The sequence below is a fragment of the Bos indicus x Bos taurus genome, chromosome 5 (assembly GCF_003369695.1).
Source record: "Bos indicus x Bos taurus breed Angus x Brahman F1 hybrid chromosome 5, Bos_hybrid_MaternalHap_v2.0, whole genome shotgun sequence".
In the NCBI taxonomy this organism is placed as follows: Eukaryota; Metazoa; Chordata; class Mammalia; order Artiodactyla; family Bovidae; genus Bos; species Bos indicus x Bos taurus.
Window position 1 is genome coordinate 66,582,557 of NC_040080.1, and position 23,385 is coordinate 66,605,941.

At 36.7% G+C, this 23,385-nt stretch overlaps 1 protein-coding gene across 6 annotated transcripts in view; it reads left to right on the forward strand.

Moving 5' to 3' along the window:
• Window positions 1–23,385, forward strand: part of SLC16A7 (solute carrier family 16 member 7) — a 195,865-nt gene that overhangs the window by 169,285 nt on the left and 3,195 nt on the right. For all 6 annotated transcript variants that reach the window (XM_027542402.1, XM_027542403.1, XM_027542405.1 and 3 more), the window contains 2 exons: window positions 12,994–13,137; window positions 18,577–19,392. In XM_027542402.1, coding sequence (XP_027398203.1) covers window positions 12,994–13,137; window positions 18,577–19,392 — 960 coding nt within the window. The remainder of the gene's footprint in view (window positions 1–12,993; window positions 13,138–18,576; window positions 19,393–23,385) is intronic.

Consider the following 23,385-nt stretch of genomic DNA (forward strand, 5'->3'; position numbering starts at 1 on the left):
CATAAACACTCAATGGACTTCCACACTACCTAAATGGGTTTCCCCAGTGGCTCAGTGGTAAAGAACCTGCTTGCAATGCACTCCTGTGGGTTCAAAGCCTGGGTCAGGAAGATCCCCTGGAGGAAGGCATGGAAAACCACTCCAGTATTCTTGCCTGGAGAATTCCATGGACAGAGGAGCTTGGCAGGCTATGGTCCATAAGGTCACAGAGTCTGAAGTGACTGAGGAGGCATGCACGCACACACTACCTAAACATATCACTTCATTCATAAGAATTCTGAAATATAGAATGAATAGAGAATGGCATCATTAGGGTTCCAAGTTTATTGTGATGCTCTTGAAACTGCTAGCTTCTGTGTTTCGGCCTCAGGCCAGCTCTCTTTCTGTTCACAAGAAGGCTGTTGTGATTCAAGGAAACATATGCAAATGAGACAACATTTAGGGATTTCGTGGTAACTGTTTATAAGCAGAGGAAAATCGTTCCCAGAAATTCCTAATAGGTTTCCACTCTTTGGCCAGAATTGTGTCATAGCACATTCAATGGAGAAGGGAATGAGATTACTATGACTGGCTCTTTTAGTAAATCTCTCCACAGTATAGAGTTTATTTCTCTGAGCACATGCCTGCACAGCAAAAAACAGATTCTTGCAAGGAATCCATGTTCTCTCAAGAGAGGAAGTAGGAGAAAATAGAAGTGCAATCAGTAACTAATAGTGTTAACCAAGGGAGGACTCAATTAAATATTAGTTATGATTTCTCTGATGATGACTGTATACTCTGGAATAAGTAGGTGATACTAATTCTTATTACTTGGTGTTACTTTTATAGTATGCTAGAACTTACATACAATATGCACAAGGAATACTAGGGGCACATTCTCTTGGTACTGTGTACCTTGGATTGATGGCACAAATACATCTATAGCTGTAGTAGACAATGATAGGGCCATTGGAGCAGGTGGTTCTCATACCTTTAGTTAGGACTTTTTTGACTGCTTAAAACTAATTGTTACTCATAAACAAAAGCACTTTTAAAGAGAAGAGTTAGATGAATGGTGATGATATACACATCTCTAAAATGACCTTTAATCTGGCATATGTGTTGCATTTTTGTTTCCTGTATGATTTAGGTAAGACAAGAAAGAAACCCAATAGTTAAATATCCTTTTTAAAATCTTGTCTGCTATGTTAAATCCTGATATCATACCCATGTAGTGATGGTGGCATCATATGAAGATCCTAGGTACTTCCCTGTTGGTCCAGTGGTTAAGACTCTGTGCTTCTAATGCAGTGGCACAGGTTCAATCCCTGGTCAGAGAAGATCCCGCATGCTGCACAGTGAGGCCAAAAAGGAAGAAAGAAAGAAAGAAAATCCCAGATGAACTTAGAAAACAATTTCTAATTAAACTAAAAATTACTATCTACTATATGAAATATATTTATCCTATGCCTAAATAAATTATAATATTACACCACTGGCCTCCAAGAGCTGAAATTCTACTGATTAAAACAAATATGCAAATAAATATGTCACAAAGTAGAATATTAATACTATCTTTTCAGAGGGATAGGAACAAAGTAGTGTAGTAATTAAAACTTTAGGGCTTACATTATACAGATATGTTCATGAAATGCATTCTGGCAGTGTTATTTAAAACTAATTTTTAAGAATAGAGGGAGGGAAAGAAGGACTTCACATACTATCCTACGCACAATTAGAATTATGAGGGAAAAATATCCATGAGCAGAAATGTATTTTAGTGTCCTTCGGAAATGGCCATACTGTTTATCAGTTGCCTGAAACAGACAGAAATCTTCAATATACAAATTGAATATTCCTGACAGGCTAGTGGAAATATATACATGTACACTTTTTAAGATACATTCTGAATTGCATATTCACATTTAAAAATCTTATTGAGTTAGACTATTCCAACTTAGTTAAGTTTAAAAAATTGGAAATATGTCAGAATCACTTTAAATCTTCTATAGTTAGATCACACTGAGATAATTCTTCAAATGAAGTAAACTTTCAATTTAGAGGAAAAGAAGGTATTTAGTAGATGTTAAATACTTTTTTATGAGAGGATATTCATGGATTTTATAAAAAATTTAATAGGAATTGAGTTTTTCTATCATTGAATTAGTTGATATATCTTCAGTTCACTTCATTTCAGTCGCTCAGTCGTGTCTGACTCTTTGCAACCCCATGAACCACAGCACACTAGGCATCCCTGTCCATCACCAACTCCCGGAATTTACTTAAACTCATGCCCATTGAGTCGGTGATGCCATCCAACCATCTCATCCTCTGTCATCCCCTTCTCCTCCTGCCTTCAATCTTTCCCAGCATCAGGGTCTTTTCAAATGAGTCAGCTCTTTGCATCAGGTGGTGGGATATCTTAGATTGCAAATATGTAAAAGGTCAATGTCAGTTTATGTAGAAAGTGGCTTAGAGTTGAAATTCTTTAATGAGTCAGCTCTTCACATCAGGTGACCAAAGTATTGGAACTTCAGCTTCAGCATCAGTCCTTCCAATAAATATTCAAGGTTGATTTCCTTTAGGATTGACTGGTTTGATCTCTTTGCAGTCCAAGGGACTCTCAAGAGTCTTCCCCAACATTAGAAAATATGTACAATGTTATGAACTTCATCCATAGTTCTTCAAGCACTCTGTCTACCAGTTTTAATCCCTTGAATTTGTTACCTCCACTTTATAATCATAAGGGATTTGATTTAGGTCATATATGAATGGCCTAGTCATTTTCTCTACTTTCTTCAATTTAAGCCTGAATTTTGCAATAACAAGCTCATAATTTGAGCCACAGTCAGCTCCAGGTTTTGTTCTTACTGCCTATTTAGAGCTTCTCCGTCTTTGGCTGCAAAGTCAGGACAGAGGGGCAAAAAATAGGAGTGTGCTCTTCCCTTTAAGGGGACTAGATAAATTCTTTGTATCACTTCGGCTTTTGGCCAGAACTTAGTCATGTGGCCATAGCTACCAGAAAGACAGAGCAACAGTCTTTTAAGATGGAGGGCACTGTCAATCGACTATGCTCACTTATAAAATTAAAAAAAAAAAAGATGGAGGGGCAGAGTATCCAGCCAACAAATCAGGGTTCTTACTTAGGGATAAGAGGAAACTAGATATTGGGAGAAATCATAATCCATGGGCCTTGTTCATTCTTCTAAGTGCTGAGGCAGTAGGTTTGAGTTGAAACTGGGCCTTCTTTTATTTATTGATTTACTGATTTATTTAACTGCACTAGGTCTTAGTTGTAGCATGCAGAATCTTCCATTTTCTTAGGAACATACAGGTTCTTTAGTTACAGCATGTGGGATCTAGTTCCCTGAACAGGTATCGAACCCCAGCCCCCTCCATTAGGAGCATGGGGTCTTAGCTACTGGACTACCAGAGAGATCCCTGAAACCGAGCCTTCTGATTAAAAACCAAACCAACCCTATAGCTGCTCCATGTATACTCTTCATGATGGAGAATCTCACCTCTAAGCCACCAACCCCTTTTTTGGTTTCTATGACTACTCAAACCATTCTTTTAAAACTTTTGTGTACCATCTTATGGGTTTTCTTGATGGATTTGGCAGTAAAGAATCTGCCTGCAATGCAGGAGAATGGGGTTTGATTGCTAGGTTGGGGAGATCCCCTAGAGAAAGGAGTGGCTACCCTCTACTGTATTCTTGTCTGGAGAATTCCATAGACAGAAGAGCCTGGTGGGCTAAAAATCCTAGATGAGTGTTGTGTGAATACAATGAATCTCTTCAGCTGATATAAGATTCATCTTGTGTAGAACCAACCAACTGAACTCTATTTAGTCAAACTGAGATAGTTATCATTGAGCAATGTGCTCCTTGAAGATGATTTACTTGTGTGACATTTTTATCTTCATCCTTCATAAAAGCAAATGCAATAGCTGCTTCCTAATTATCAGGAACTCTTTGCTCATGTTTTTTCACTGACCCCAAATGAAAGGAGATCACATGGAGGGAGAGAAACCAGGTGGACTTTCAGTCCCAATTTCAGTGCAGGAATAAACCTCAGGCATATTAATAAGTAGTGAATGAAGAAGATCTTACCCTCTGCTCGAATGAAAATAGCAACAATTTTATATTTCAAAAAATTCCTTTGAAAAATCTTTCAAATTTAGAAAACCTCCATCAGTAAGAAAAATACTGTCATAGTAAACACAGATAAATTTCTGTAATTGCAAACAACTTTCTTCTAGTCCTGCACTAGTGCTTTTTGTCATTTGACTTGACAGGTTACCACATATACAAATTTGAAATAAAGCAAATGAAAAATAAATTATAGCAGTTTATCATTTCTTCTGTTAGTGTTTATGCTATGCATAAAAATTTTATAGAACTCAAATTGATAGTCAATCCCAATTCATGGTTTTAGATTGATAAAATATATTTTATGAAATGTTCAACACATAACATACTCTACAAATTGTCTCACATTTATCATGTACTCATGCAATATTCAAAAGAAATAAAAATAAGCACTATGAGTTCATGTTTACAGAACAGAATAACAATATACCAAAAGAATATACCAGTTCACATATTCATGTTTGTATGTCACATACTTTAAAAATATGTAACAAAAATCTGTGTTTAGAACAATATACAAAATTTGAAGTTAACAGTAGGAGAGATACAGTAGTTTTATTGAGTCTGTAAGAGCACTTTTGATGATTAGCTAGAAAGATTTGAAGGACTTAAAATGCCATTTTAATGAAAAAAAAAAAAACTTTTTATTTTGTATTGAGGTATAGCTGGTTAACAATGTTGTGATAATTTCAGATGGATAGCAAAGGGACTCAGCCATATATATACACGTATCCATTCTCCCCTAAACTCCCTTCTCGTCCAGGCTGCCACATAACACTGAGGAGAGTTCCATGTGTTATACAGTAGGTCCTTGTTGGTTGTCCACTTTAAATATAGCAGTGTGTACATGTCCATCCCAAACTCTCTGTCTCTTTCCCCCATCATTCCCCCATCCCTCCCCCATCCCCTGCAACGATAAATTTGTTCTCTATGAGTCTATTGCTGTTTTGTAAGTTCATGTGTATCATTTTTTAGATTCCGTATATAAAGGATGTCATGATATTTCTCCTTCTCTGTCTGACTTACTTCACTCAGTATGACCTTCCCTAGGTACATCCATGTTGCTGCAAATGGCAACATTTCATTCTATTTAATGATTGAGTAATATTCCATTGCATATATGTATCACATCTTCTTTATCCATTTCTCTATTGATGGGCATTTTGGTTGCTTCCATGTTTCGACTATTGTAAATAGTGGTGCCATGAGTATAAGGGTGCATGTTTCCTTTTGAACCATGTTTTTCTCTGGATATATGCCCAGGAGTGGGATTGCAGGGTCAGGTGGTAGCTCTTTTTTTAGTTTCTAAGTTTTCCCATACTGTTCTTTATAGTGGCTATAGCAATAAACATTCCCATCAACAGTGTAGGAGTGATCCCTTCTCTGTACCCTCTCCACCATTTATTGTTTGCGGATTTTTTTGATGATAACCATTTTGACTGGTGTGAGGTGATATCTCATTGTAGTTTTGGTTTGCATTTCTGTAATTGAGCTTCCTTGGTGGCTCAATGGTTAAAGGTCCACCTGTAATGCAGGAGTTGCAGGTTCGATCCCTGGGTTGGGAAGATCACCTGGAGAAGGAAACGGCCACCCACTTCAGTATTCTTGCCTGGAAAGTCCCATGAACAGAGGAGCTTGGCGGGCTATAGTCCATGGTATCACAAAAGAGTTGGACACAGCTTAGGGACTAAACAACAACAGTAATTAGTGATTCAACATTGTCTTTTTCATGACTGTTATTTACTAAAATGAAAGGAAGTAAAATGAGAAAATAACCAGAGAAAAGTATGGGGTACCAAGAATGGAGGAAATGAGGTCCACACTTCCAAGAGTCCTCTCCCTATAAAATCACAAAGGATGGGCTTAATTCCTTCAGCAAAAAGTTGTGACAACACGTGTGAAATGAGTTCTACAGAAACTTCATTAGAGACTCGATGCTTAAGATTTCTACTGGGTTGTTGTTCAACTGACATTCCCCATCTGGCATGTACCAAAATTCCAGACTCCCAGAAGGAAAGCAGGCGTACCACATAAATTGCATTGTTTATAAAAACAATGCAGGTATAGTGAGCCACTCTTATCTGTAGGGAGTGATGGGAACATTGCTGAAATCCAGGTTCCCAGATGCCAGCCAGGAGCCAATATTGAAAGCAGGCTTTCGTAAGGATAGCAGCCTTAGCTCTGCTTATGTTAACTCTTTTCTGCACAGTAGTTAAGAGCACAAGTTTTATAATCAGATGATCCTGGGCTCATATCTACATCCTACCATGAATATTGATGTTGACCTTGAAAAAGTAATCTGAACACTGCACATCTCAGTTTTATCAACTGTTAATAGCTTTAATTAGGCAATTAGTTATTTAGGCCATGAAAATCAAATGCAATAATGCATGTAGAATTCTCAGCATGTTTCCTACAAAGAGTAATAATTTGATAAATGTTGATGAATAATAATAGTACCCTGGGTCAGGAAGATCCCCTGGAGAAGGGCATGGCTACCCACTCCGGTATTCTTGCCTGGAGAATTCCATGGACAGAGGAGCCTGGTGGACTACAGTCCATGGGATCTCAAAGAGTCAGACACGACTGAGCGAGTAACACTACTATTACCATATGGCAGTTACCTTAGGACAGATTGTATGAAGAAGACTCAAACCAATAAAATGGTTTTGTTCATGTTCAAACCAATAAAGTGTTTTGTTCATGTGTGTGTTACCAACTCTAAGTCCAGCAGGAATTCTAAGAATAGGCAAATGGTGTAATTTATAAGAACCCACAAAAACTTCCTTGCTAGAATTAATATTCTTTTGCTGAGCGTTATGGCGCCACATCCATAGGGCTTCCCTGGTGGCTCAGAGGATAAAGCGTCTGCCTGGAATGCGGGAGACGCGGGTTCGATCCCTGGGTCGGGAAGATCCCCTGAAGAAGGAAATGGCAACCCACTCCAGTACTCTTGCCTGGAGAATCCCATGGAGAGAGGAGCCTAGTAGGCTACAGTCCATGGGGTCGCAAAGAGTCAGACACGACTGAGCGACTTCACTTTCACTTTCACTTTATGGAGCTGAATCCATAAAAGACAGAAGTAGCTTTTAGAAGACAAAGAAGTAGCTGAACAATGGGGGATAATATTTTGATCCTTACTTTGCTCTCTGATGAAGTCCTCCTTTACAACTTCACAGCTAGCATGAAAGTGGCCATTGTATGTGACACTAAAATTCTGAGATAGATTGGAAAGCTGGATCAGAAGATAAGTGGCTAGATGAGTCTGATTTAATATAGTCTGATATTTTTGTGTATGTTTTTGGAACAAAGATATTATTATTCTTGCATACTATTTCTTTTAACTGCTTGACAAATAGAATAAAGCATTCTGATAAGCAGTACCTTTGCTCTACCAACATATAGGCTCAGATATTACTCTCTCAGCAGGTAGATTTTCCTTTTTTGACATAACTAGTGATTAAGGACTATGATTACTTAAAAAACACATGCTGAGTAAAAACTTTTGGCATGATTGAATTAATAAATGAATGAATGAATGTACTCAGAATATAATTAGTCCTAAGATTCCTCAACAAGGGACACCCGTGAAGCTAGTTCATGTTTAACAAAAATCATATACAATCAGAATTTATTTTCTTGAAACTTTTTTCTTGTTATTGTAATAAACCAAGTTGCTTTTAAGGTTGGAGAGAGATGTTGGATGGTATTGTGTTTTTATATCTAATGTTAGAGGTCTCCTGAGGCTAATATTAAGCATTTAGAGATACCTTATAAAATAAGAATATTTTATTTCCATATCATAATTTTAATTTTCTGTCTATAATCATTACAAAGTAAAATAATTTATGACATAAGCATTTACTATTGAGGGATATGGAATGTTGATTATTTCTAAGTAAATCACTTATAAAGTATATCTTTTTGTGCTAGAAAAAATTATAATTGTGTGAGCATATTCATTAAAGGATATCATTTAACTAAGTTGTATAATATAAAGTTATTTATTAAAATTAGAACTCTCATTGCATCTTGATGGATGCCACTATAGAATTTATCAAAGCCTGCCCCCCCCAAAATGTGCTGACACTTCTAAATAATTTCTTTAGTGGCTACCTTTAATCAGTCACAGTAATGGGAAATAGTCTTCATATGGTTATCCCCCTCTATTATTTCCCATATGTTGCAAATGAGATTTTGATTCCTAGATTGTTTTCAAATTTAAATTTATACTATTAGGCTAACATATTTATAAAACATAGTAATCAATTAGCCCATTTGTTAGTTATCCAGGCATCACATATAAAACAGAATATGTAATATCAGTGAAACTGAGAAGAAATCATTGTTATTAGTCCAGGTATTGATAAGTATCTCTGATAATATAATATCTATCAAAACATCCATCACAGTTCTTAAAATAACTTGTTGATTATTTCTTCCTCTGGAACGTAATGCATTGACGATTATAGTTGTGTTTTGCTACTTTATCTTTGGTGTCTGTCAAGTGACTTTATACTAGGAGCTCAGGAAATGCTGCACTGAACTGATCTGAGTTGAACTGATTTGAATTGATCATTTTAAAAAAGGAATCCACAGCTAAATTCAGTTATTAATCAAGTTAATCAATTGATTCTGACTCTCCCCTTCTCATAAAGGCTATTTGAATTTAACTTTATGCTTTTACTTAAAGCATTCATTTCCTAACCACTATATATGTTATAATAAATAATTATATTTTATATATAATATATATAAAATTTCTTCAGATGAGTTTTTCCATAATAGGGACAGAATTCTATTCTTTTCACATTATCTTGTACAATTTTCATTGATTTTTTTCCCCCTCCAACCCTTTGATCTTACCATTGTTGTTTAGTTGCTAAGTTGTCCAACTCTTTTGCAAACCCATGGACTGTAGCCCACCAGGTTTCTCTGTCCATGAGATTTCCTAGGCAAGAATTCTGGAGTGGGTAGCCATTTTATTCTGCAGGAAATCTTTCCAACACAGGGATCGAATCCAATGCAGGAATCTGCACTGTAGGCAGATTCTTTACTGCTAAGCCAGCAAGGAAACCCATTGATCTTATAGAGCTATCTTATATATGGCCTTTTTTAGTTTTATTTTGTTTGGTATTAAACGCAAAATGTGGTATTCTGTTTTTGAGTTCTTTTTATAAAATTATGTGTTATTACCAATATCCCTTAGAAAGATTGTGGAGTAATATTTAATACTATTTGGCCATGAGTATTTATATTTATGCATAAGAATAAAAATACTAAGTATAGCTGTGTGATAGAGTGACTAAGATAAGGTTTGTGTGTGTGTTAGTTGCAACCTCATAGACTGTAGCCCACCAGGCCCCTCTGTCCGTGGGATTCTCCAGGCATGAACACCAGAGTGGGTTGCCATTTTCCTCTCAAAAAGGAAATATAGAAAGAAAGAAAGTGAAGTTGCTAAGTCATGTCTGACTCTTTGAAACCCCATGGACTGTAACCTACCGTGCTCCTCCATCCATGGAATTTTCGACTAAGGCTCTACTGATAATTGAATCTCAGTGTGTTTTAAATACTATCCATGTAGAAGTTCTCAAATGTAATGCAAATTTTTAAAGTTTAATATTAACTAAAAATCATTTAGTTTTTTCTAGCCTATATATTGGGCTGAGAATTCTGACCTAATGTAATGTTTTTGCTCAAAACAGAACCATTAGTTTCAGATGAAATATAATTTTAAGCTAAAAAGAAATGTCAAAGCAAATAGTTTACATTTGGACAGGCCTTATAAAGAGGTATGGACTTTCACTGAATCTAAGATTGTTAAGTTGCATCACTATTTTATAAAGCACCACTAAAGAAAGAAATTCTGCATATTAAAATAAGACCCAACTCTTCTAATATTTAGAATTTTTATTTCCAAAATAGTTTTTTAGACAGAAACATAAATTATTTTAATCATTTTGATCACTCCTAAATATTTTATATGCACACACATACACATACATCAGAAAATGTACATAAAACACATTGCATAAGGCACTCCTAAAACATCATCCTATTCAGTATCTAGCTGTTCAAAACTGATTTTTGAGTCAGAGTGTTCAATGTGCCTGTTTCCCACACTAAGATTGTTCCTTTTTCGTGAGGTGCCTGTCTTAATAGAGAGAGCCTCCACTTTCTCTGGCTGTTCCATCTAAACTGCTGCACCTATTCTAAAAGTTTTTTTTTTTTAATATTTTATTTTATTTTTTAACTTTACAATATTGTATTGGTTTTGCCATATATCAACATGAATCCGCCACAGGTATTCACGTGTTCCCCATCCTGAACCCTTCTCCCTCCTCCCTCCCCATGCCATCCCTCTGGGTCGTCCCAGTGCACCAGCCCCAAGCATCCAGTATCGTGCATGGAACCTGGACTGGACGTTACCAGAAAGTATCAACAGAAGCTTTTTCAGACAACAATCAGGATTCATATTACTTTTTCAAATGGTTTGGTTGAAATGTGGGGAATCGTCATTGTCTAACCAAGCCACAGAAATATAACCTAATAATTCCAGTTGAGCTATTTCAAATCCCAGATTCATTTTGATATATGGCAAAACCAATACATTATTGTTAAGTTAAAAAATAAAATTAAATTAAAAAAAAATAAAGTGCTAAAATCTATATGCCAACAAATTTGGAAAACTCAGCAGTGGCCATAGGACTGGAAAAAGTCAGTTTTCATTCCAATCCCAAAGAAAGGCAATGCCAAAGAATGCTCAAACTACAGCACAGTTGCACTCATCTCACACGCTAGCAAAGTAATGTTCAAAATTCTCCAAGCCAGACTTCAATAGTACATGAACCGTGAACTTCCAGATATTCAAGCTGGATTTAGAAAAGACAGAGGAACCAGAGATCAGATTGCCAACATTTGTTGGATCATCAAAACAGAAAGAGAATTCCAGAAAAACATCTACTTCTGCTTTATTGACTATGCCAAAGCCTTTGACTGTACAGGTCACAACAAACTGTGGAAAATTCAAGAGATGAGGATACCAGACCACATTACCTGCCTCCTAAGAAATCTATGCAGGTTAAGAAGCAACAGTTAGAACTGGACATGGAACAACAGACTGGTTCCAAATTGGGAAAGGAGTATGTCAAGGCTATATGTTGTCATCCTGCAGAGTATATCATGCAAAATGCCAGACTGGATGAAGCACAAGCTGGAAACAAGATTGCTGGGAGATATATCAATAACCTCAAATATGCAGATGACACCACCCTTACGGCAGACAGCAAAGAGGAACTAAAGAGCCTCTCAGTGAAAGTGAAAGAAGTGAGTGAAAAAGTTGGCTTAAAGCTCAACATTCAGAAAACTAAGATCATGGCATCTGGTCCCATCACTTCATGGCAAATAGATGGGGAAACAATGGAAACAGTGTCAGACTTTATGTTTTTGGGCTCCAAAATCACCACAGATGGTGAGTGCAGCCATGAAATGAAAAGATACTTACTCCTTGGAAGAAAAGCTATGACCAACCTAGATAGTATATTAAAAAAGCAGAGACATTACTTTGTCAACAAAGGTCTGTCTAGTCAAAGTTATGATTTTTCCAGTAGTCATGTATGGATGTGAGATTTGGACCATAAAGAAAGCTGAGTGCTGAAGAATTGATGCTTTTGAACTGTGCTGTTGGAGAAGACTCTTGAGAGTCCTGGGAATGCAAGGAGATCAAACCAGTCAATCATAAAGGAAATCAGTCCTGAATATTCATTGGAAGGACTGATGTTGAAGCTGAAACTCCAATACTTTGGCCACCTGATGAGAAGAATTGACTCATTTGAAAAGACCCTGATGCTGGGAAAGATTGAAGGTGAGAGAAGGGGATGACAGAGGATGAGATGGTTGGATGGCATCACCGACTCGATGGCCATGAGTTTGAGTAAGCTCCAGGAGTTGGTGATGGACAGGGAAGCCTGGGATGCTGCAGTCCATGGGGTCACAAAGAGTCTGACATGACTGAGTGGCCAAATTGAAATGAATTCAAACATACCTAAGGCATGGAAGCAACATTACTACCCTTGGTGGCCCCTGATGAACAGGGATTGTTAAGAGACTGTCAGTATAAGAATCCTCATTTCTAATATAATGAGATTTGTAAAGAGTTGGGGTCTTAAAATAAAAAATATGGTATTAAAAAGTCACAGTGGGGTATAATAAAAACAAGTCAGCTTCAATTAAAGGCATATATCTGTGTGCCTAAACACACATTATTCCAGAAAGTAAAATTCTAAGAGATAGATTATTTATATAACCCTTAAATTTTTAATAAATAAATTTATCTCCATTTATTAAGATATTTAGGGCTTCCTCAGTGGCTCAGCATTAAAGAATCTGCCTGCCAATATAGGAGACACGGGTTTGACCCCTGGGTCAGGAAAATCTCCTGGAGAAGGAAATGGCACTTCCCTCCAACGTTCTTGCTTGGGAAATCCCATGGACAGTGGAGCCTGGTGTGCTACAGTCTATGGGGAATGCAAAAGAGTCAGATATGACTTAGAGATTAACAACAACAACAAGTCTAGCTATGTCTCATTAAAAAGCCTTTCTGTCAGAAGTTGAATTATTATGGTCCTACCAAACTTGATATTAAACAATTCTAATTTATTATTTTATGTGCTTGTAGATATATGGGTAAAGACAACCAGTCAAATGGATTGGAAAGTATTGAAAAGTTTTCATGTTGTTTCGTATGAACTAATACTTTTCTTTGATTGTTAAAATGTGTTTTCTCAACTTTCAAAATTAACAAATGTTATAAATAAATAAATAACCCAGCAACTGAATATTTCTTAACTTCTTCTCTACCTCAGGTCCTATAAGTAGTGTTTTGGTGAATAAATATGGTAGCCGGCCAGTGGTGATGGTAGGAGGTTTGTTATGCTGTTTGGGTATGGTCTCGGCCTCTTACAGTACCAACGTAGTAGAGCTTTACTTCACAATGGGATTAATTTGCGGTAAGTGAAGATTTGCTTTCAGCTTATTTTTTCTTAACACTTCTACTGTTTGCAAAGTTCTGTCAGAAGCATGAGCAATAGAACATTCTTATTTTCTTTGATTTTTTTTTTTTAATATCAGATGCTATATACTTTAAAGTATTGTCATCTGGTATGTTAAACTCCCGGCTATAGGCTGACCAATCAAACTAATTTCAAGAAATGGAAAAAGCAAGTTATCAGACATGTTATGGCTATAATATAAATGTCAAAAAGAAAACTTCTTTGGTTTGTTTTTACTGTTTCAACATTTAATCTTCAGGCTATGAAGGTGATATTGTGGACACAGACTCTCTGGCATATAAATAGCTTCATTAAAAAAAAATGCTTTAATTATTTATTACTATTAGTGTCTGACTGATCACTCATAATAGGTTAAAAATTATGTCAAAAAAGATGTTTCCTGGATTCTTTGATTTAGCTTTAACATAGAATTGTTGCCTGTATTCTAATTAGTGATAGAGCTCTGCATGAGCCTCCCTACCTTTTCTTACTAAAGGATTCTATTTTAAAATTTGAAAGACACATTTGTCACTAAACACAAATATTTTAAAGTGAGTTCCTGTCATTTGGTTAGAGTTGTTTCTTAAGCATGTCTGTAGACTCTAGCTACCTGATTACACACATTTGGAAAATATGATCTTTATTAGCTTCAATAGCAAATTGCATTACAAATTTACATTAAAAGTTTTAGAAAAATTAGACTTCAATATATAAAGAAATTTAATTATTTCCTTTTGATTACAGATAAAAAGGTAAATGTATTTTTTATGACTTTAAGTCAGTCTGACCTTGGATTAATGCATCATCTGATTGAAAAATTAGATATATTAAAGCCTACAGTAATAGTGATGTTAAAATCTACTCTTTACAACCTATGGACAACTCTTCTTTTTTGACTTTGTAAAACATCTTTGACATTCTAAATGAGAATCTTCTTATATCTAAGAATTGTCATGGTGGAGAGAATACCGTTTCTTTGTGAAGAAATACTAGGTACAGCTGACCTTGAACAACATGGATTTGAACTGCAGGGGTCTACTCTACTACTCAGGCCGTGATTGGCTGAGTCCTAAGGCGAGCTGGCTATAAATGATACATAGATTTTCAGCTGTGTAGAGGGTGAGCCTTAAACCCCACATTGTTCAAGGGTCAGCCATATTTCATTTGGCCATAGAATTCAGGCTGGGCCCACAAAGTCATGTATTAGGAAAAAGATGGTTTGGATGTTACTGTATCATAAATATCAATTGTATTTTATGTTATTCTAACTTCAGTTCAATTTATTTGAGTCTCAAAGGCTCTGGTGCTTCTAGTCAACCATTAAATGTAACCATAAGAGATTTATCTTAAGTCATTATCAGCCAGTACTTCTTGGTATTTGAAATCATTCAGGTCTAGCTTTTAAACCTAACTCAGCACATATTAGCTGTGTGATCATGGATAAATACCCCTCCTTATGCCTCCATCTCTTTGTCTTTAAAATGGAAAAATGATAGCTCTTTCCTTTGGGAGGAAAAGGAAATATGTAGGAGGAACCATATATTCATTTGTAAAAATAAACTATATATTCATGAACCATATATTCAATGAACTATATATTCATTCATTTGTTTGAAAATGAATATATGATACTTTACAGAATATCCAGCATTTTGTCACTTTTTAAATAAATACTAGCATATAATAATCATCATCACAACAACATTATACATCATCTTGGAGCTGTAGACCTCACTTGATTTTAGCAAAACCCTTTTATGTTCTTGTTGAAAAAACTGGAATTTAAGAACTCTAAGTGTTTTGCCCAGTAGTACACATAAGTAAGTAGTTGAGGGAGACTTAGATATTTTCATTTCAAGTGCCATGCTCCTTTTACCATGCCAGGTAGGAAATAGATGACCACAGACTCCTAAGGAAAACTTGCATTAACATGTGAAAGCAAAATTCCAGGTGACAGAATAGGGGCACAGGGAGGAAGATGGCATAGGTAAAGAAATGTGAACCTCAAAGCACAATTCCTGGGAATTTGAGTCCTTCCTCTTACCAGCTGCTGACAATAGTTTCATTACTTAGACGTTGGATCTACAATCATTCTGCATATCTCACAAGTATGGCTAAGGTAGAATCAGAGAGCATACTGCCCTGTCATTCATCAAAGCTGATTACTGGTTCCTTCATATCAGTTTTTTGGAACACTATTCAGTTCAGTTCAAATCAGTTGCTCAGCTGTGTCTGACTCTTTGCGACCCCATGAACCGCAGCATGCCAGGCCTCCCTATCCATCATCAACTCCCAGAGTCTACTGAAACTCATGTCCATTGAGGCAGTAATGCCATCCAATCATCTCATCCTCTGTCGTCCCCTTCTCTTCGTGCCCTCAATCTTTTCCAGCATCAGGGTCTTTTCAAATGAGTCAGCTGTTCCCATCAGGTGGCCAAAGTATTGGAACTTCAGCTTCAACATCAGTCCTTCCAATGAACACCTAGGACTGGTCTCCTTTAGGATGGACTGGTTGGATCTCCTTGCAGTCCAAGGGACTCTCAAGAGTCTTCTCCAACACCACAGTTCAAAAGCATCAATTCTTTGGCACTCAGCTTTCTTCACAGTCCAACTCTCACATCCATACACGACTACTGAAAAAACCATAGCCTGGACTAGATGGACCTTTGTTGGCAAAGTAATGTCTCTGCTTTTCAATATGCTATCTAGGTTGGTGTTAACTTTCCTTCCAAGGAGTAAGTGTCTTTTAATTTCATGGCTGCAATCACCATCTGCAGTGATTTTGGAGCCTAAAAAAATAAAGTCTGACACTGTTTCCCCATCTATTTCCCATGAAATGATGGGACCACATGCTGTGATCTTCGTTTTCTGAATGTGTAGTTTTAAGCCAACTTTTTCACTGTCCTCTTTCACTTTCATCAAGAGGCTTTTTAGTTCCTCTTCACTTTCTGCTATAAAGGTGGTGTCATCTGCATATTTGAGGTTATTGATATATCTCCCGGAAATCTTGATTCCAGATTGCGCTTCTTCCAGCCCAGCATTTCTCATCATGTACTCTGCATGTAAATTAAATATACAGCCTTGACATACTCCTTTTCCTATTTGGAACCAGTCTGTTGTTCCATGTCCAGTTCTAACTCTTGCTTCCTGACCTGTATATAGGTTTCTCAAGAGCAGGTCAGGTGGTCTGGTATTCCCATCTCTTTCAGAATTTTCCACAGTTTGTTGTGGTCCACACAGTCAAAGGCTTTGTCATAGTCAATAAAGCAGAAAGTGATGTTTTTCTGGAACTCTCTTGCTTTTTCGATGATCCAGCGGATGTTGGCAATTTGATCTCTGGTTCCTCTACCTTTTCTAAAACCAGCTTGAACATCTGGAATTTCATGGTTCACGTATTGCTGAAGCCTAGCTTGGAGAATTTTGAGCAATTCTTTACTAGCGTGTGAGATGAGTGCAATTGTGCAGTAGTTTGAGCATTCTTTGGCATTGCCTTTCTTTGGGATGGAATGAAAACTGACCTTTTCCAGTCCTGTGGCCACTGCTGAGTTTTCCAAATTTGCTGACATATTGAGTGTAGCACTTTCACAGCATCAGCTTTCAGGTTTTCAAATAGCTCAACTGGAATTCTATCACCTCCATTAGCTTTGTTCGTAGAGATGCTTCCTAAGGCCCACTTGAATTCACACTCCAGGATGTCTGGCTCTAGGTGAGTGATCACACCATCGTGATTATCTGGGTCATGAAGATCTTTTTTGTACAGTTCTTGTGTGTATTCTTGCCACCTCTTCTTAATATCTTTTGCTTCTGTTAGTTCCGTACCATTTCTGTCCATTATTGAGCCCATCTTTGCATGAAATGTTCCCTTGGTATCTCTAACTTTCTTGAAGAGTTCTCTAGTCTTTCCCATTCTGTTGTTTTCCTCTATTTCTTTGCATTGATCACTTGAAGAAGGCTTTCTTATTTTTCCTTGCTATTCTTTGGAACTCTGTATTCAGATGCTTATATCTTTCCTTTTCTCCTCTGCTTTTGGCTTCTCTTCTTTTCACAGGTATTTGTAAGGCCTCCTCAGACAGCCATTTTGCTTTTTTGCATTTCTTTTCCATGGGGATGGTCTTGATCCCTGTCTCCTGTACAGTGTCAAGAACCTCCATCCATAGTTCATCAGGCACTCTGTCTATCAGATCTAGTCCCTTGAATCTATTTCTCACTTCCACTGTATAATCATAAGGGATTTGATTTAAGTCATACCTGAATCGTCTAGTGGTTTTTCCTACTTTCTTCAATTTAAATCTGAATTTGCCAATAAGGAGTTCATGATCTGAGCCACTCGTCTTGTTTTTACTGACTGTATAGAGCTTCTTCATCTTTGGCTTCAAAGAATATAATCAATCTGAATACTATTACAAATATTAAATACAAATATTTGTATTAGAGATTTGCATTAAGTATTTGCCAGATATACTTAATCAGAACCCAGTGTCCTGGAATCTAAATACTTAACCAATTTGTAATACTGTCTCAAATTTGCATAAATTGGTAAATGCCAAAGAATTCCTACTTCTATAGATCCTAAATAACACAGAATCATGTCTAGGTTAAAGGGTAAAGAGAGGTAGTTTGTATAAATCACTTGTATTTACTTTTTTAACAAACATTCATTTTTGTTGCCAAATAGTATCTTGATGAGCTAACTCAGCACTGTCAGGGTGTCCCTAGACAGCAGAAACTTTTGACCCATATAAACAGTCAGCTAAAATTATTTTTTAGTTAATATACATTCACCTCTGTAGTTATGAAATGTGTAACGTGAGGGATGAAGAACATGAAATTAATGGCATGAATTTATTACTCTTTTTATTATTTGCATAGCTTTGAAAGATATACCTACAGGAGATCTAAGATTATTTATAAATGACAACCTTTTTAATCTGTTTAGTCTATTCTGTACTGAAAAGAAAGTATTCATGTTTTAAATACACTCTTGCCCTTAAGGAAAATATCTATTCTCTGCATGTGTATATAAAGAGAGAGGTTAGAGAAATTAATTTATTTATGGAATTAAGCGGTTATGACTAAGAACTAATGAACTGTGTTCCGATTTCTACCTATTCTCTGATTGTTGCAACATTAGAAGAAGTTCTTGGTTTTATTTTTGTGTTTTAAAAGGAAAGGGCTATGAAACAGTCTTGCATCTCAGATGTCTAGTTATGAGAACCTTTTTGTTTATGTGGTATCTTATTGACAATATGTAATTTTAAAAATTTTTAAATTTTTTATTTACTGTGTGCTGTTGCCTTTTCATTCTGCCATCTCCACTTGAATGTACATTTTGACAAGTGATTTCTTATGTGAGTGGCATAATGTGTTTTTTTCTTCCTTTTGTTTTGTTCTTTGTAGGTTTAGGTCTGGCCTTCAACCTGCAGCCTGCCTTAACAATCATTGGCAAATACTTCTATAAGAAACGACCTGTAGCGAATGGCCTTGCAATGGCAGGAAGTCCTGTTTTCTTAAGTACTTTGGCTCCTTTCAATCAGTACCTCTTTAATACTTATGGTTGGAAGGGAAGCTTCATGATTTTGGGAGGTTTACTATTGAACTGCTGTGTGGCTGGGTCCCTTATGAGACCTGTTGAACCCAAAGCAAGTACTGAGTCTAAAAATAAGGTTGGTGTAAGAGAAACTGATTGCAGTATGAAGAAAAGACAAAAAAAGTTATCAGTATGGGAAGAAATTAATAAATATTTAGATTTCTCCCTTTTTAAGCATAGAGGATTTCTGATATACTTATCTGGAAATGTCATTATGTTTCTGGGGTTCTTCGCCCCTGTTATATTCTTGGCTCCATATGCTAAAGACAAAGGAATTGATGAGTATTCTGCAGCTTTCTTGCTCTCTGTTATGGCTTTTGTTGATATGTTTGCCAGACCTACTGTAGGACTTATTGCCAATTCCAAATTAATCCGACCCCGAATCCAGTACTTCTTCAGTTTCGCAGTGATGTTCACTGGAATCTGTCATCTCTTATGTGCGTTGGCTGAGGACTACACAAGCCTGGTGGTGTATGCTGTATTTTTTGGTCTTGGATTTGGGAGTGTTAGCAGTGTCCTCTTTGAAACGCTCATGGACCTTGTTGGTGCTCAAAGATTTTCCAGTGCTGTGGGACTCGTCACAGTTGTGGAGTGCTGTCCTGTCCTCCTTGGTCCTCCTCTTGCTGGTAAGAATATTTATCATCAAAGAAAGCAAATAGCATAAAATTAATATCCATTAGCTGAGACTTTCTTTGTAGTGTAAATGTGGTTTGTAATAATAGACAACTAATACCCTAAAAGACTGTAGATGTGTTAATTTTAGCCTTATTATATATTTTTAATCTCCTAATTAGTCTATTTTAGACAAAAATTTCATTTATAGCCTGGTATTATGAACTTGAGAATTTAAATTAGACTGATAATTAGCATGACTTGCAGATTTTTACCTATATCAACTTGTATTGTTAAAAATATAAAAATAAAATATCACTTTATCATTGGTAAACAAATTTCTCTTGTTTTTTAAAAATAAGTCAAAACTTTAAAGTAATGCTCTCAAAAGGTTAATATCTGTTTTCCTATTGGAGTGTAATGGTTATATTAATATAGAACTTGTTACATGCTTAAGGAAGGAATACATTTATAATATCAATGATCGGAATATATCAATAGGAATGCAAGAATGAAGAGAAGTTCAGTCAAAGTCATTTTCTTGATCAGATACTTATATCCCATATTTGTAACCTTTATCTTTAGATTTAAAGATCTAAAATACTGTCAGAGATGACTATAAAAGTGTCTGTGCTAAATTATCAAGTAAAGAGACTGAGTAACAACACATGTGTACATTAATGTTTGAAGTGAAGACTTCGTTTAGTCTTAGACTTACATGTAATAAATTTTAAATACTTTTTGTTGGCCTATCTTTTCTAGTAATAACTGTATAGCATTGTTTTAATTAATGCTAAATGTAGGTATTTACTTAGACCTCTTGGCCTGCCCCTAATTGTCACAATAACTGCCAGGCCAAGCGTGAATTTTTTTGATGTATATAAAGTCAGTGTTTAAACTCTTCCTACATGTAGTACAGAATGAAGCAGGGCAAAGGCTAATAGAGTTTTGCCAAGAGAATGCACTGGTCATAGCAAACACCCTCTTCCAACAACACAAGAGAAGACTCTACACATGGACGTCACCAGATGGTCAACACTGAAATCAGATTGATTATACTCTTGCAGCCAAAGATGGAGAAGCTCTATACAGTCAGCAAAAAACAAGACCGGGAGCTGACTGTGTCTCAGATCATGAACTCCTGATTTACAAATTCAGATTTAAAATGAAGAAAGTGGGGAAAACCACTAGACCATTCAGGTATGACCTAAGTCAAATCCCTTATGATTACAGTGGAAGTGAGAAATAGATTTAAGGGCCTAGATCTGATAGACAGAGTGCCTGATGAACTATGGACGGAGGTTCGTGATATTATACAGAAGACAGGGATCAAGACCATCCCCATGGAAAAGAAATGCAAAAAAGCAAAATGGCTGTCTGAGGAGGCCTTACAAATAGCTGTGGAAAGAAGAGAAGCGAAAAGCAAAGGAGAAAAGGAAAGATATAAGCATTGAATGCAGAGTTCCAAAGAATAGCAAGGAGAGAAAAGAAAGCCTTCTTCAGCAATAAATGCAAAGAAATAGAGGAAAACAACAGAATGGGAAAGACAAGCAATCCCTTCAAGAAAATTAGAGATGCCAAGGGAATATTTCATGCAAAGATGGGCTTGATAAAGGACAGAAATGGTATGGACCTAATAGAAGGAGAAGATATTAAGAAGAGGTGGAAAGAATACACAGAAGAACTGTACAAAAAAGATCTTCATGACCCAGATAATCACAATGGTGTGATCACTCACCTAGAGCCAGACATCCTGGAATGTGAAGTCAAGTGGGCCTTAGGAAGCATCACTATGAACAAAGCTAGTGAAGGTAATGGAATCCCAGTTGACCTATTTCAAATCCTGAAAGATGATGCTGTGAAAGTGCTGCACTCAATATGCCAGCAAATTTGGAAAACTCAGCAGTGGCCACAGGACTGGAAAAGGTCAGTTTTCATTCCAATCCCAAAGAAAGGCAATGCCAAAGAATGCTTAAACTACCGCACAGTTGCACTCATCTCACACGCTAGTAAAGAAATGCTCAAAATTCTCCAAGCCAGGCTTCAGCAATATGTGAACCATGAACTTCCCGATGTTCAAGCTGGTTTTAGAAAAGACAGAGGAACCAGAGATCAAATTGCCAACATCCGCTGGCTCATCGAAAAAGCAAGAGAGTTCCAGAAAAATATCTATTTCTGTTTTATTGACTATGCCAAAGCCTTTGACTGTGTGGATCACAATAAACTGTGGAAAATTCTGAAAGAGATGGGAATACCAGACCACCTGACCTGCCTCTTGAGAACCTATATGCAGGTCAAGAAACAACAGTTAGAACTGGACATGGAACAACAGACTGGTTCCAAATAGGAAAAGGAGTACATCAATGCTATATATTGTCACCCTGCTTATTTAACTTATATGCAGAGTACATCATGAGAAAGGCTGGGCTGGAAGAAGCACAAGCTGGAATCAAGATTGCCGGGAGAAATATCAATAACCTCACATATGCAGATGACCCCGCCCTTATGGCAGAAAGTGAAGAGGAACTGAATACCCTCTTGATGAAAGAGGAGAGTGAAAAAGCAGGCTTAAAACTCAACTTTCAAAAAATGAAAATCATGGCATCCAGTTCCATCACTTCATGGCAAATAGATGGTGAAACAATGGAAACAGTGACAGACTTTTGGAGCCAGGCGGCGGGGGCGGGGGGCTCCAAAAGCACTGCAGTTGGTGAGTACAGGCTTGAAATTAAAAGATGCTTGGTCTTTGGAAGAAAAGCTATGACCATCCTAGACAGTATATTAAATAGCAGAGACATTACTTTGTCAACAAAGGTCTGTATGGTCAAAGCTAAGATTTTTCCAGTAGTCATAGATGTGTGTGAGAGTTGGACCATAAAGAAAGCTGAGCACTGAAGAATTGATGCTTTTGAACTGTGGTATTGGAGAAAACTCTTGAGAGTCCCTTGGACTGCAAGGAGATCCAACCAATCCATCATAAAGGAAATCAGTCCTGAATATTCATTGAAAGGACTGATGCTGAAGCTAAAGTCCCAATACTCTGGTCACCTGATGAGAAGAACTGACTCATTGGAAAAGACACTGATGCTGGGAAAGATTGAAAGGCAGGAGGAGAAGGGGATGACAGAGGATGGGATGGTTGGATGGCATCACTGACTGGATGGACATGAGTTTGAGCAAGCTCTGGGAGTTGGTGATGGACAGGGAAGGGTGGCGTGCTGTGGTTCATGGAGTCGCAAAGAGTTGGACACTACTGAGTGACTGAACTGAACTGAACTAAATTCTAGTCAGAATGTTGGAAACTCTGACTAAACGAATAGGTCTGTTTCAGAATCACCTGAATATGCATATGAAAAATAATTTGGGTTTGTGCCTACAAAATTTTGCCAATAATAACTATTATTAAGAATTAGATGCTTGCATAAGCATGAGGCAAAATTAATATAAACAATATAAGCTGTAGCTTGTTTAAAAGTCAATAAACCTTCCAATTATTTGGTACCAGGCTAGTTTTTCAATATTCTCAATAATCAAATGGAGCAAAAACTTTGTCCCTGACTCATTTGGCCTTAATAATTTAGATTTAGATAAAGTGAAAAACTGTGGTTAGTCCAAAAAGTGACATGACACTTAACCAAGAGTTTTGGTGAAGCCATTTTATGGACTAGTTAATATAAGATGCAGACAGACTTTGGTAAGATCCTAGTTTCCTCCACATTTGCTATGTAATCATGGTCAAAATATGTCAGAATGAATTTTTTAAGGATTAAATGCAAAATTACAAATAAAATGTTTAGCCTAGTGCTAGGCATAGAGAAGTCATTTAGTAAATATTATGACCCATTAGGAAATGGAAAAGGAAAGCCTTTTGACTTTCCCTAAAGAATATAATGTATACTCTTTATAGAAAAGATAGGAAATATGGAAAGGATGAAGCAATCTCAATATCAGTTCAGTTCAGTTCAGTCACTCAGTCATGTCAGACTCTTTGCGACCCCATGAATCGC